Source organism: Atractosteus spatula, chromosome 1, assembly GCF_055471065.1.
Source record: "Atractosteus spatula isolate fAtrSpa1 chromosome 1, fAtrSpa1.hap1, whole genome shotgun sequence".
In the NCBI taxonomy this organism is placed as follows: Eukaryota; Metazoa; Chordata; class Actinopteri; order Semionotiformes; family Lepisosteidae; genus Atractosteus; species Atractosteus spatula.
Window position 1 is genome coordinate 19,169,157 of NC_142706.1, and position 15,696 is coordinate 19,184,852.

Below are 15,696 nucleotides of genomic sequence, written 5' to 3' on the forward strand. Positions count from 1 at the left end.
ATATTCACAAGAATACATAAGTAATTTCTTAAATTCAGGCTGAAACCAAATACAAATGTAGCTCTTAAGTGCCGGATTTAAGAAATATACTGTACATACAGTATAGGCCCTGGTGTGAGTGCGTGTATTTTTATGTCTGTCTGCCCTGCACGGACTGGTGTCTTGTCCAGGGTGTATCCTACCTTGCGCCTACTGTGTTGCATGGATGGATGGATATACAGTGTATTTTAAGCAGCTAGAAAAAACATTACAGAAAATCTATGCAGATGTACAAAAAGTCTGTCTAAGTAATATTTTCAAGCAGAGTGTTCTTTAGGGTAAACTTCAGTTAATAATAACAGCGTACCATAACTTTGTGTAAAACAGCACTTTCCATTTCAAGGTGCTCATAATAAAATACAAGATAAAGGCAAAAACAACTGAGACAATGAAATACAAATTAACACAGTGAATCAAACAGAAATAAAAGCTAATGTACTGTATGTGAGTTTAAAGACAGGATTTGAAAGGGCTGAGCAATTTTCTTTCATATAGGCTGGGACTCTCCACAGTCTTGGAGTAACAGAACAGAAAACACAGTCTCCAAGGGTTTGAAACCTTATCATGGGAACTGAAATAAGGCCAGAGTACAAAGAAGGTAAATAATGTGTACAGTAAGTCTAGAGGGAGTTAAAAGTTTACTAATGCTGTCAGGAGACGAACCATTCAAGCTCTTAAATTGAGCAGCAGTATTTTGACCTTGTTTCTTAAATCCACAGAGCGCCAGTGCTAAGAAGATAAAACAGTAAATATATGCTTATGCATTTTAGTTTTACTTAAGATCTGAGCTGCTGAGTTCTGAACATTTTGTAACTTGATAAGAGCCTGTTTGGATACACCAGCAAGCACTGCACTACTGTAATAAAGCCTGGACAAGGGAAATCATCCGTTAGCTTTTCTGTATCAGTCTGGGAGAGATATGAAATGGTAGGAGCTGTTGCAAAGATGAAACAATACTCTTCACAATATTGTGAGCATGGGCTTTAAATGTAAAGTTTGGATCAAACATGACAGTAGGATTCCTGGCCTAAATAAGTCTAGGATAATTCTAGGACCATCTATAATCAAACTGATAATCAAAAGATGACGCGGTTGCAGAACTGTGCAGTGCAGGTAGATCCATTGATGATCACAACCAATTTGTAATAAAACTCACTAACTGAAACACATTAAGCATTCCGATTCTTCTCCCGGTTCAGGATTATGGGGGAGCCAGAGCCTACCTCAGCAAGATGCACCCTGAACAGGATGTCAATCTGTCATAGGGGTGAAACACACTATGTAGTTAATAATTATGGATTAGATTGTTTAGAATTTATTTGCAGTTCAAGTTCAAGTTCAAGTTTATTGTCATTATATTCATATTCAAGTATATGGTATAATGAAATGCTATTTAGCTAGCTCTCAGACGATAAGTAGTACAAAAAAACAACAACAATACAATTGTATAATAAAAGAAAGACAGAGACAACAGGCAGTGTGCAAAACAACAGGCAATGTGCAAAACAACATTAGGTGTGCAAAAACATACATCAACAGAATGAAATAAAGGATAGAAAAGTATGGGGAGTGAGTTTTTTTATATGTGAGGTAGAGGTAGATTTCAATGTGTGTTTGAGTTTTTGGTAAGAAAGAAGGCACTGTGAGGTTCAGATCGTAGGTGAGAGAGGCTGGGAGTTTAATAGTTTGATAGTGTGTGGGTAAAAATTGTCTCTGAGTCTGGTATTCCGGGCCCGAATGCTCTGGTACCGTTTTCCAGATGGTAGAGGGTCATACAGTCTGTAGCTGGGGTATGTGGGGTCTTTGATGATGCTTAAAGCTTTCTTCAAGCACCGTCTCTCAAAAATGTCCTGTATGGATGGGAGGGCAACCCCTGGACTGGGCAGTTTTAACCACCCACTGTAGAGCTTTGCGGTCAGCAATACTGCAATTGCCATACCACACTGTGATGCAACCTGTCAGTGTGCTTTCTGTAGTGCATCTGTAAAAGTTAGTGAGGATCTGGGGACATATCTTAGCCTTCTTCAACCATCTTTGGAAGTACAGGAGCTGTTGCGCTTTCTTGATCAGACAGGTGGCGTTGAGAGACCATGTGAGGTCCTCGGTGATATGGATGCCAAGGAATTTGAAGTTACTGACCCTTTCCAGTGCACTGTTTTTATTTTACTTTTTGATTACACATTTCACTGGTAATTTTGACTTGTATTTATTTTTGTGAGCATTTTGAGCTTACATGCATTCGTTTTTCATTTACTTTTTTTTGAGCATGGTTTTATGGGAATTCTTTCTAAGTTAATAGTGAACATTTACTCCCTGGAAAAACAATAATCATTAATAAATGCAATGAAAAGCTGACATTTATGCTACTCCACGTGAACTTCTTCATGGCAGTAATGAACATGCTTATTACCAGTACTGTTGGATGTGTAATTTATAGCCCCATTTATTATTTTTTCTGTTGCTTTCTTTGGAGGTTTGCCATTCATTCATTATAATTAGCTATACTCAGTATATTGTTAAAATACTGGGACAGGAAAGAGATTAGCTATATACTGTATATCAAGTAAAGGTTTAAATTCTTAAATAATGTTTCTTTAATGTTTTAAAAGCAGTGATCCCTTAGCCCATATAAATAGCATATACATACTGTATACTGCACATAGTTGCTACATGCAAGGTAGAATAGCAAAACAAAATTATACAATTGTCTATTACAGGATATTCAAAATGATAAATTATTGCATGTATTTTTCATTTTGCGCTTGCTTTAAATGTGTTGCTCATCTCCAGCAAATAATGACCTAATGTACACACACCTTCTGGCAAATAAGTATCAAATGTCGGCACGCCTGCCACAAGTTAGGCAAAAGGAACACTCCCAGTAAAACACTGAAAATAAAAGTATTCCAAATATATTAAATATATCAGATATCAATATATTGCTTGGGAAAGTGTTAAAGTATATCCATTAATATGACTCTAATATGACAAATCCAGGGCAGCATGGTGGTACAGTTGTTAGCAGTGGTTATTATTACTGCCTCAGTTAATTAGTTGGTTAATTGGCTTCCGGGAAAATTGGTTCTGGTGTGAGTGTGTGCGTGTCTGTCTGCCCTGTGATGGACTGGTGTCCCGTCCAGGCTGTACCCTGCCTTTGCCCCAGTTTTACACAACAGATAGACTCTGGTTACCCTGTGACCACAAATTGGAAAATGGATGGTTGAATAGATGACTATTCCAGTCCCTAGTGGCAAGAGGGGTTCCTAAAGTACAGTAAATGCTACTGTACCACCACATCTTAATTACTATTATAAAGAGTTACAATGACTTTTTTCCACACTAATCATCTTATTCCTATATTATGGAATATATTAAGGACTATCAAAAGAGTCCTTAATAATCATTCCACCAATCATTAATCATTTTTGATCATCATTCCATTAATTGTTTGTGGTTCTTGCAATATTCTTTTTCACTTTTCAATTATATTTTAATGGAATTAAAATAACAGCAAATCCTGATGTCCAGCAATGCCATTTTTTCCCAACTTTAATATTTAGGGTCATTTTTATTTTAAGACACAGGCCTTCCCTACATTGCTTTCCTAGTAGGGCTAGGAAGGACTTTAACTGAGGAGGGGAATCATGCTGTGCTTTCCTAAATCCGTTTTGTATTTTCTGAGTTGTAATCATTAATCATTCAACATCAAAGGAATTTCCAGTGCCAATCCAAGGTTTAACTCCATTAAACCAAATCTGTCTGTATAAGGAAGAATATAGCCACACGCTGTAAGATTTCTGTGTGCGGCTGTTCGTGTTATCAGATAGACAGCAGCCATGAGCAGACAAAACAACAAGCTCTGGCCTGTCAGCAAACAAAAAGAAGAAAGGCTGTTTTCTCTCTGGCTGTAGGCACCCATGTGTGTGGCAGTTGGAAGTAAGATATGGTGGAAAAGATGTAAAAAATAACAGGATGTGTTAAGCAACAGGCAACAAACTAATTAATCAGCTCTATTAGGACTGTACACAAACTCATCAGAACCAACTAAAACTGTGCTTTAAGAAGGGTTTTAAGTGCAGATCTGGCTTACATTCAGAGCTCTTGGACAGAACAACAAACATTATATTCCTCATATGCCATTTATTTTCACTAGAAAATATACATAAAACAGTATGTTTAAGATTGTTCTGCTATCATATTCAAATTAAAATAATAAATTGTGGTTTGCTTGTAGCTGTCAGGATAATCACTGCTTGCCATTGGCATTGATGGGCCGCTTCTTGTGCTCATCGGACTCCAGGTAGGCCTTGATTTTGGGACGGGAAGAAAGACGCTCCACATAGCTCTTCAGAGAGGGGAAGGAATCCAGACAATGTGGTGAAAGGACCTGGAGATTCTGCAGCAGATCCAGGAAGTTGTAATCCGCATAGGAAATCTAGCACACAGACAGAGAATTAGCATTCCATTAACTGCAACCTTGCTTTGTCAGCAAATGTTCATAATTAAAAACATTTTCATGGGCAAATATAATGTGTTTTTAATAAGCCACTCTTTTTTTAAAGAAAACTACAGTAAGTAGAAAGGGATTTAGTATTAGCACATGTAAGCACAACCTTCGTGTATTGTATATTTCATATTGTTCTTCTATGGTGTATTGGTTTCTTGAATATGTAAACAGGATCTAAAACACAACACAAGAATGTGAAGCACGACTAATTACAGTACCTGGTTACCAACTAGAAATCCTCCCTTATTGTTGGACAGGATCTTCTCAAACTTGGAGAGATCATTGGGCAGGTCTTTAATGTACTTTTCCTTACCAGTCTCCTTAAATCAAGAGTCAAAGAGGACCACATCAATGTGGTTATACAAATATCACCATTGAGAACGGAATACATAGTGCACTTCTTGATTTTGCAAAAACATCTATCCCATTAAGATTATGTGTAGCAGTTAGAATGGGACTATCACGTTAATGACTATCAATCCTGAAACCATGTTTTGTTCCTAAATACTACAAACTTTTAAAATATATATATGCATTTCCCTTAAATGCTCTTCATTCTCTTAATCACCACTAAAAGAATCCCATCCATTTTCTAAAACCTTCATCCAATTCACGGTTACATTAGAACCAAAGGCTATCCCAATAAATGACTTTCCTAGGCTTTGGGCACAAGGCAGGATACACCACTCCATCACTGTACACACACAGCCAATCACTCACACACTCATACCAGGGCCAGTTTTCCCAGAAGTCAATGTGTTTGGACTGTGGGAGGAAACCAGAGCACCCAGAGTAAACCAATACAAACAAAGGGAGAACATACAAAATCCACACAGACACTGTAGCACCTCAGAAATTGAATCTGGGACCCAGGACTGCAAGACAAACTTGCTTACCATTGCACCATAGCGCTACCCTAAGAGAATCCCAGATAAAGATAATTTTCACATAAAAAGTACAAATAATAAAAAAAAATTGTGAAATCTGGAAAGCATCTAATATAGTTTTGTCTGCATTAATGTACTTACATATTCCTGGTAGATCAATCGCATGTACTTGAGACGCATGTCTTCAACAGAATCATTCATCATATCAATGAGAGAAGCCTGCTTGTCATCTTTTCCATAAGCTCCTGAACCATGAAGAGAAAAAAAGATGATTACTATTAGGAATGAAAACTCTGGCCGTTCATTAAAAATCGGCTGTGATGCTTCATAAACAACTTTGCAATTGTGTGAAATAAAAGGCACAAATACAAACTTAAGTAAGTAGTGCCAAAATGAATTTAACCTGCACATTGGCAGGCATTTCGTCTATATAATTAATTAAAGAAGAAAAGAAAAGTACTCAAATATTAGTGCATCCCTTGAAAAAGTGAGTGTAGAAAATAAAGTTCGGCTCATACCATGTTTTCGTCCCAGATATCTCAATAGGGTGTTGGACTGGTACAAGACGAAATCTCCATCTTCAAATTTAGGTAATTGGCCAAACAACTGAAAAATGAATTATTTAAAATTCTAGCATTAACAGACATAATTGTAATGAAAGTTAAATGTGGAATCAAATGGTAAATTGAAAGTCAAAAGCTGAAATGAGAGTAATCAGGTCACTCAGCTAGAAAAAGTACTCCAAAGCCCTGGAACAATGCATTTAATGTTTTATTATATTTGAGATCATTAACATGTTTTATTATATTGGTTTTATTAGTAGAGTTTACAAAGACAGTCTTATAGGTTTGTGATACATAGCCGTTGATATTTGATGAAGGACTGACTATTTAAGCTCAGCTCATCTTGATTACACTATTATGGACTCGAACCTAATAAAATGTTTATGCAGCATTTGAGCACAACAATTTAAAATCTATATTCACCTAATTTATTGATTAAATTAATAGATAATTGGGGTATTATTATTATTTTCATGCACTTGATCAAGATACAATGCATATATTTTATGACCTTAACAGAAATGTTATTTTCCATAAGTATACCAATTAAGTTAGAGAGCATATATAATGATAACTAGATGATCCTGTCAAACCCCAGAAATTGAGGTGGGCTTCACCTCAGTTTGAAAGGAAAGGTGACATCTTGGAGATGAGGGAAATTAAATATGAAGAAGGTAAGGGGGAGTAGAGGGTGTAACTGTTTATAGGGTGGGATTAATGATCAATAGGTGGTCCTGTTTTGTGTGATGCTAAAACAACTTTAAACCATGCTGTGGATCCAAAATCCTTTCTCTGCATCTTCTCCCTGATGAAACAACAAGAAACAGACAAACGAGGCTGAACGGTTTCCCTTAGTTTATAAGCTCTGTACTCATAACTCACACAGCTGGCTTTCAGGTCTCCCTTCATCCATTCCTGCATAGTAACCACATTTTCCTTCCAGGGCTGGCCTTGGTCGGCAAGCAAAATCCTCAGTGCCTCACAGCGCCCTGTCACAACATAGGTAGCCATTTTAAAAATCTAGAAAAGACTACAGTATCTTGAGAAGATGGTGTTCTGTTAGAATTATAAAAAAAGCCCCATTTACATCTAGGCTAGAGAGACATCATTTGTAAAACATTCCACGGAGATACTATGAGTAAAAGTGGTTGTTGATTCAATAAACTTTAACAGGTGTTCTGAAAACTGCATCTTCTACTTAATGCTGGGAAAAATAACCATACAAATAATTCAAAGTGTGTTTTTTTCATAACAATCACCAAATGTTTACTTTAAGAAGAACAAAGTGGGAGCAAGCCACAGTTATAAACATCAAGGCATCTGTTTGGACAGTGCTTTACCTTTCAAAATTTGTACTAAAGAATTACAAGCTAAGAGAAGTCTAGACCTGGTTTCCTTTGTCACAACAATTCTTGTTTTGACATGTTCCTCTAGGTATACACTTTTTCCAAAATCCTTGCTTCCTGCCCTGTACTATGGTGATGTTTTGTATGTAATGGCCTGTATGACTCTTCTTGGGAAACCTCATGTGTTATACCATTCTGCCAGTAGATTTATCACTAATGGAGCCCATAGCACTCATCATTGTGATCATTCTTCTTTGATTTATTGGCACTCCTTCCATGGATGGAAATGCTCCATAGATGAATGCTTCGCTGGTTTAAATTGATTTAGACACTGTTAATTGTGGAACTCTTTCGTATCTTGATAAATTGTCGCTGTTCTCTGCAATCTAATATATGTTAGTTTTAGAAAACTGAATTTCCCAAGTGTAAATACAGTGTTTGAGTGCAGACGCTTTCAATCTGCTGCTACTAATGACTGGATCAATCTGCAGAGTGAACCAGAACTATCCACCTTTGTATCTGAGAGCCTTTTCAGTTGTATAATTAAAACCTTCCCTGCTTGCCTTGTGTTTTTAATTTAAAAAGTTAATTCCTTGACACAACTGGAAGTGTAGCTAAGTGTAGTGTAGCTAATTACTATTATTACAGATCAGTAATAATTACATTATTACTGATCTGATACTATGATATTACTGATTTACTTACCTCTGCAAGGGAAATATGTAATTGTGTAGGGTGCCACTGCAATGAGATTAGAGAAAAAAGTTAGTCCCTGTTTTCTTTTGTCACAGGATAAAAAAGGAGCAACTCCTTAAGTGATTGATAAAGGTATTATTATTATTATTATTATTATTATTATGATCAAAGGCCTTTGAGAGGACTTTTCTGAACACTCTCCCATTATCTGTCTGTGAAGGTGTGGGTAGCATTGTAACAGGCTGAAGGAGAGGTACTGTAATATGAGTGGCGGGACCCCAGTGACCTGATGAGATTTGGTTTAAGGTGGGTCACCCCTGCATTTAGGAATCACAACCCCAGTTTGGGAGAGATCAATATGGTCACGCAAAAGGCTTTTTTTTTCAAAGCAAATTGTAGTAGATTATATAGCAATTAATCAGTATCATTTTGGAAAATTATTGTTGTTCATGGTAATGCTGTTAAGTATTAGTCTGTGAATGACAGAGAATGATATTAATATAAATTACAAATCTGCTCTGTTAAACTTTAGTTTTATGAATATTCTGTTCAGATAACAAATATATTTGTATTTGGACTTTGCCAACGTAAAAACAGATTACTTTAACAAATGTTGTCAATGACTATCCCTGGGTGTAACATGGAAGAAACTAGGCCATTCATCTTGACACCTAGGCTAGGAGATAGACTACTACCCTTACAACTCTTGCAGAGAGAGGGAAAATAGCCTGTAGATTTAGGTTAATTTAAACGGTCTCATTATTTATTATGTCATTCATGATGTATTTATGTTTGTACAGTATATTATGGATTTACATTATTATACAGATTATTTAGTGAACATTCTGGAAATACTTTTGTACGATATGTTTCTTCCACTATCACGCTATCTTAAAACTTTAATCACATTAAATCTCGTGCATATGCTCGCATTCTGTGGAAAAAAATACTTTTGTTTTTCTGTTCTCTTGACTGAATATCATATTGCTAACCTGCTGCATTACAAGGTACAGCAGCATGCAGGAACTCTTGCCTCAAAATGAACTTGCAACATTTCAAAATATTGTTCTGACTTGCAATGATTTACATGAAATGGTATCATTTTGAAATAATGCGTTATTCTTTTTCAATACAGCATACTAGCTTTTCAACAGAACGTTTTTCTTTTTATTTAGTGGAAAAAAATGCACTTACTGGTGTAATTCTGAGGTGATGAGGTGTTCTCTCAGGTTAGCACGTTTAGCTGCACACTGTGGAATGAGCCTGGCTCCTCTTCTTACAGTATTTATAGACATCTTTCTATACATTCTGCTGAGTCACACTGACTCCTATAGTTCGTGAAAATAAAAGGAGGAACTGAATTAAGTATAGATGGTAGCAAATTCAGAGGCTTTTCAAGAGGCATGTCTATGAATGAGGTCGAATAACAATCCAAACATACTGTAGCTGTGATCATTTATGAGTAGTTAACAACAGAAGAAGTGAGAATTGAATTGGATATTCTTAATGATATTTATGAATGCTGAAAAAATGTATAACATAAATGGACATGTTTTCCGGTGCAACATCTGAAAAAAAACATGTAATTCTCCACAATGCTGTGAAAAACATGACTTGACTTTGAATATAAAAAAACTAAAGAAATGGTGTTCAATCCCAGAGCTGCTGGTGACCATTCATACTGTATGTAGTGATTCACAAAGAACGTATTACCCAGGTTAATTCGTATTTTGGAATATAGACAACAACCTGAGTTGGACTACTCAGGTGTAATTCCCCATAAATGTTTACTTCTAAGCTGAGCTTTGAAATTTGCAACTCTTTCTGGAACGTTTCTGTTGTATTTTTATTGGATCAGTATTAATGTAATTTCCATTCTCTGTATTGCATTATTTATCACTGTCATTCAAGTAGACATTCTCATTGATGTTGGCTTCACTGAAATAGTCCAAGGTCTTAGCTAGCAAGGTTTTAAGTCACATTGTTTGTCTGCTCATCTGAAATTAGCTAACAGTTTTATTGAACTCTCAAAGACACATTAAATTTAGAGCTTCTGTCTTCTCACCAATAACCAATACCAGACTAATCACATGATGGTGGTTTCCTTATGATCTCAGATTTCTTATTTGAAGTCAATGAAAACCTATCATTTATCTTTTTGGAAAACAGATTTGGCATGTACTGTAGGTCAATGCTTTTAATTGTGGCACATGAGTAGAAACATGAAAAAATTATTCCTCAGATGTCATTGACAGGAAGAGAAAAATGTGAGTTCTGTGGAATTACGTAGTTTCTTAGATGTACTAGAGAGCTGATTTATGCTTACAGTATGATAATAGACCATTGGAATGTGACAGGGACTGAGCATATTACAACTCACAATGACTTGTGAAAGTAAGGTCAAGAAGATTTATTACAGAATATGCTCCTCTGGGACATACAAAGCTTATTCTTCATAAATCCAATCACCTGCTACCACTGTGAAGATCTTTATTAACCGCACAGACTTAATTATCTCCATATGAGAATCTGACACTCAACCCTTCACCAATTATCTTATTATGGCTAGGCAATAATTACCAAATTCACCTCAAGCATGCCTACAGTACTCAAAAGTATTCAAGGCCTTTAACAGCATCTATTAAAAGAAAGTTGGCTGAAATAGCAGTCTTTTCCTGACTTGGCCTGCCAGTTGGTGTTGTGCAATGGGATAGTTTGTGGGAGACTATTGTTATAGGCAAGGAGACCTTGTCGGGGGCTATAAAGCCCTCCTGCTTTATGTAGTTTAGGTTGGGGATTTGGGTTGTCATTGTATTTGTGTTGTCTCAGTGAATCCAAGCCAACATCTTAAGCATTCCTCTTGTGTGTCTGATCCACACAGCCCAAGAGACTGCTGTAAAAATTCTAGCCTTGTTTAAGCATCAGTGTCAGTACACATATTTTTTTTTGCTACAGTGATTTACGTACAATACAGATATTTTTAAGTATTGATATATTCAAAAATGTAAAAAAAATAGATCATCACTAAACAAAAATTGGATTAGCATCCAAGCCCAGCTCATTATACACCATAAGCTCTCTTTCTGTAAAAACCTCCAAGTAACAGCACTTCTTAGTCATCAGTTATTAGTTGGACTCCAGATTCAAAGAGTTTTTTTTTTCTTTCAGAAACATCCAGACATCCCTAACTAGGCTGAACACTACACCATATGTTGGGCATATGAATGTCTTAGTGAGCTCAGGGGAGTAAAATCATGGTAACCAGAACATGAAACATAATGAGTCTTGTTTCACCTGCACTGAAGCGCCTTATTATTTTGTCTTTAGGGTTTATGCATTGTTTGTGCTCAGACAACAAAATGAGTCTTTGATTGGCCCCCAGAGTTCTCCAGACAATGTTTGTAACACAGAGCCATCCTGTCTGGTTATTTGCATTATTTTACACAGAGTTTTTAAGATAATTTAAATACTGTATTGATATTAATTTTTGGGGGGTGTTTTTGTAATACCGTGTTATGTTGACAAAAGTGCTTTTGAAGTCACTTGTTTAAAGGACTAATAAGTACTCAAGTGCGTTTCTGTTAGGAACTGCAAGCAAGCACACCAATACTGAGAGATGTCTATAAAACATTTAGTGCCATTTTTTTGCATTGACTTCTTCCTGTGCAGGACTTATAGAATGGAGCTGATAGAATGATAGAATGGAGATAGATAGAATGGAGATGATGCAAACCAAAAACACAAATCAGCAAAGGAACCCATCACCAGATTCAAACACCTTTTGCACAGCATCACCTAGGGAAACCTGGCTATGGTCAACTAATGACTTTGTCCAGACTCAGAGCCATAGCATCTGGATATACAGTACCCATCCTATGCAAAATATAATTAAAAATTAAAAGTACATTTCAAATCCATTTTGTTTTTTTTATTTTGCTTTTTATGAAGGGCTATTGTAACCCTATGTATAATAATGAAGCAATTTAATAATTAATTTCCATGCTAATGTATTTCTATTTTGGGAATTGTGAACCTGCTGTTGTTGCACTTGAAAGGGTAGCTCATAACATGAGAAACCTTCCCCCAAAAAACAGAAAAGATACTGATTTTAAAGGCTGTGCAATTGAATTTGTGAACTTACTAATACCATTTCGTGTTTAGACTGGGGGATTCAGGTCATTTACTTGTAGGATTATTGTATTTGTTTGGTTTTAAATTTTTTTAAAGTTTTCTTCTGCTGTTTGACTTTGTCTCAGTATCTGCCTGGTACTGTATTTCCAGATGTATGGCTTGCATTGCTCTGGGAATCTGTGACTTTTGTGTGCCTGACTGTACGTTCCCTTAGGATCTGCTCGTTGAGTCTGCAGATATGATCATCCCTGCTCTGTTTGAGTGTGAATGAGTTGCAAAGTGCAAAGTGGATAAATTTCCATTTTTGTGTTAAATGTTTGTCCAAAACACTGGGCAGTTTGAAATACATTTCCCCTGGTGCCTCATGTAACAAATTCAAGTCATGCACTGAAGTTGTAAAACTTGTTTCAAGCTCCTTTACCCTCAACACACAGCGTAAAAATGTAAAAAAGATGTGGGTAAATAAAACAAAGCATATTCTGTACGTCAGCCATGAGAATGAACAATACCGAGGCGTGTGCAAGATGAAAATCATGATTTCAATTTCTTTCCATTCTTAAGGATTTTTAATAACAATAAGTTTTCTAATTAACTTCTCCCTGTGAGAGAGAAATGATGATAAAGTATCAGTTAGAAATTTGAGAGCTACACATGATAGCTGAAATAACAGTGGCAACTGTGTGGCATGTTTGTGCATTGGTAATGAAGAGAAGTAATTATTTCTTCTACATCTTACAAGGTACTGTACACTGAATGGATTAAAAACAATGTAAATAGTAGACCCAACCTCTCAGATAAAATTTAATTTAAGAGAAATATCCTAATAGACTCATTTATCTAATTTCAATAAGCTCAATATCTCAATAAGCTCACTCTTTTAAATCTGAATCAGTTACTGAGGAGATAAAATGTCTTTTTACCTTATGTTTAGCATGGTTACATATTGATGCTAAGAGTGCTGTTGGTTTTAATCTGTTTTTTAAATTTGTCCTTCCTAATATTACTCCATGATTTTGCTATGGTTTCACTCAACTAAGATAATGCAATCACTTTTTAAATGAAATGTTTTAAAAGGCTCTGAACACGTACCACTATAAGCATACTATTTGCCTAAGCCTTTATAGCAACCATAACCAATGTATAACCTTATTTTGTGAGATCTCAGAACCTCAGCAAGGCTGGGCCTGGCAGGACCAGAGGTGAGGACGAATTAATTAATTTTTTCCAAATCATCTGCAGCCTTCTGGAGCAGAAGGCCTGCAGCCCATCACGCAGGTGAGTAGTTCAATTAATTACTGAACTGAAGAATTGGGTCATCTTCTGTGTGAAAGGCACTTTGGGATTGTTTGGGAGTGCCACACATGCTAAACAAAATCACAGTACATTATTACCAGGCAGACTCTGTCACCAACATTACTGTCTTCGGCAGGACTACAGTACATTTTAGTTTGTAAAAATGTTCATCCTTAAATAAATAACACCATATTTTAAAACATTTCTGTTTCCAAAGGGTGCATTAAAAGTGGAGAAGACTCTAGCTACTGTATGAGGCCTGAAGAATTTCTTTTTGTATTGTACATGTTCTCCCTCAAAGAGACTTGTTGCCTGTCATTTCTACTGCCATGGAGCAGTATTCATGTCATCTAAAGCACCATTTAGTTTAGTGTCCTGACTGGTGGCTAGAGATTGGATGTAGAATGTGCAAGTCATTGGGGTGGGACCTGTAGAACAGGTTTTTTAAAAACCCATTCGTGAAGTGATTGCTTTGCACTCTGTCAAAAGGTTTCAGTTGCAAGGAATGAAACTGGTTGCTGGTTTATTTACACTTTTGCCTTTGTGTTTCACCATCTGTGAAGAGTATACAGCATAACTTCACAGTGACTGTTCTGACTAAGGAAGAAGAATAGGGACAGGAATTCAACAGCAAAAAAATAATATGACTAGAGCTGGGGGGATCTCTTTTGGATCGCCCATGTGAAGTGGATTTTTTAATGCTCCTATGCCAGATGGTGTAATGTAATCCATGGCAAATTACTTCTGCACAACCTGCTTTAGGAGATCAATGCAATGGTTTTACAAGGCATCTACCACCTTATAACAATAGTCAACAATACTTCAACAACAGATGCAGGGTTATCTAACCATCTTGTGGTCCAGTCTAGACACACTGTTGTTCTGTACAAAGTGCGCAGATGAACCTGGGATTCCCAGAGCCTAACCTTCACAGCCCAGACAAGCAGCACATAAGCTCACAACATCAAAAAGTCCTTTGATATAGAGGGGCCGGACCACTGGGAGTCTTGGAGATTTACATTAAGAGCTATGTTGCAGAAAGGCAGAGAGGGGCAGCAGACTTGTTTAGCACATGTCTGCCCTTTATTCACTATATCACAGAACTCCCACAAAATGGCTTCCTGGTGTTAAGACTCACTATTGCTGTAACACTGTATACAAAACATTAGTACAACAATGTTGTGAGTACAAACTAAACATAGTGTGCTGACATAACAGTGACTGCAGCAATTCAGGTAGCAATGTGGCATATGTGAATTGTCCCGTTCTATACTATAACAGCACAATTCAGACATGAGTGGTTACACCCAGGATTCAATCCATTATCTTTCAGGTAGACCCAAGGGACAAAGGGCAGGTGTCTTGATGAGGAGGACTGGACAGCTGTTGGGAATCCTGTGGAGTCATGTCATAGTAACAGTCTCATCTTCCACCACAAGACCTAACACATTCTGACCCTTCAAATAATTCAGATCTCACCCTCTTGTTTAATAATCTGCATTGAAATCCTTCTATATGTGTGTGCAATTGAGTGCATTCTCACTCCCAGGCTTCACTGCAAGGTGAACATCCAAGACAACTACTGTAGATTATCTGTTCAAGGTCCTTATTATTGTACAAGTAGTGAGTTTCTGGCTTATGCTTTTCCGTTCTGAAACTATCCAAACCACGTGACGGGTGGATGGATTTTCTTTTTGTGAGGACTGCAAAAGGAGTGAGGGTACACACACAGACACCAAGGAAGATTTTGATACAGATTGCACAGATCACAGCTAGACTTACGGAAGTAGTACTGTGATATGCACATCCTTTTAGGGGGGATTCTGACTTACAGACATCCATTATAATAATAATAATAATAATAATAATAATAATAATAATAGCAAACCGTCCTGACATTGTGCTGCATGACAAGAAAGAGAAAACATGCCTACTGATCGATATAGCCATTCCACAACTCAAACATCATGATGAAAGAAACTGAGAAACTGAGTAAATACAAGGACTTGCAAATTGAGATCAGCAGGATGTGGAATGTGAAGACCAAAGTTGTGCCAGTCATAGCGGGAGCACTAGGGACACTCAAAAAAGGGATTTGATAATAACCTTTTGTTGCTCCCAGGCCATCCATCAGCAGGCAAAGTGCAGAAGATCACACGAATGGGCACTGCACACATCCTTCTTAAGGTGCTTCGAGTAAGTAGATCCCTTAGATCTGGATTTACAAGATACTG

General features: G+C 36.8%; 1 protein-coding gene across 1 annotated transcript; it reads right to left on the reverse strand.

Moving 5' to 3' along the window:
- Positions 1–4,185: 4,185 nt before the first annotated feature.
- LOC148840707 (glutathione S-transferase P-like) lies at positions 4,186–9,285 on the reverse strand. The gene is made up of 7 exons (XM_088924398.1): positions 9,233–9,285; positions 8,048–8,083; positions 6,879–6,985; positions 5,952–6,039; positions 5,575–5,678; positions 4,765–4,866; positions 4,186–4,474 (listed from the first exon to the last, which is right to left on the reverse strand). Coding segments are annotated over exons 1-7 (627 nt in total). The 5' UTR covers positions 9,234–9,285; the 3' UTR covers positions 4,186–4,285.
- Between the last annotated feature and the right edge of the window lie 6,411 nt (positions 9,286–15,696).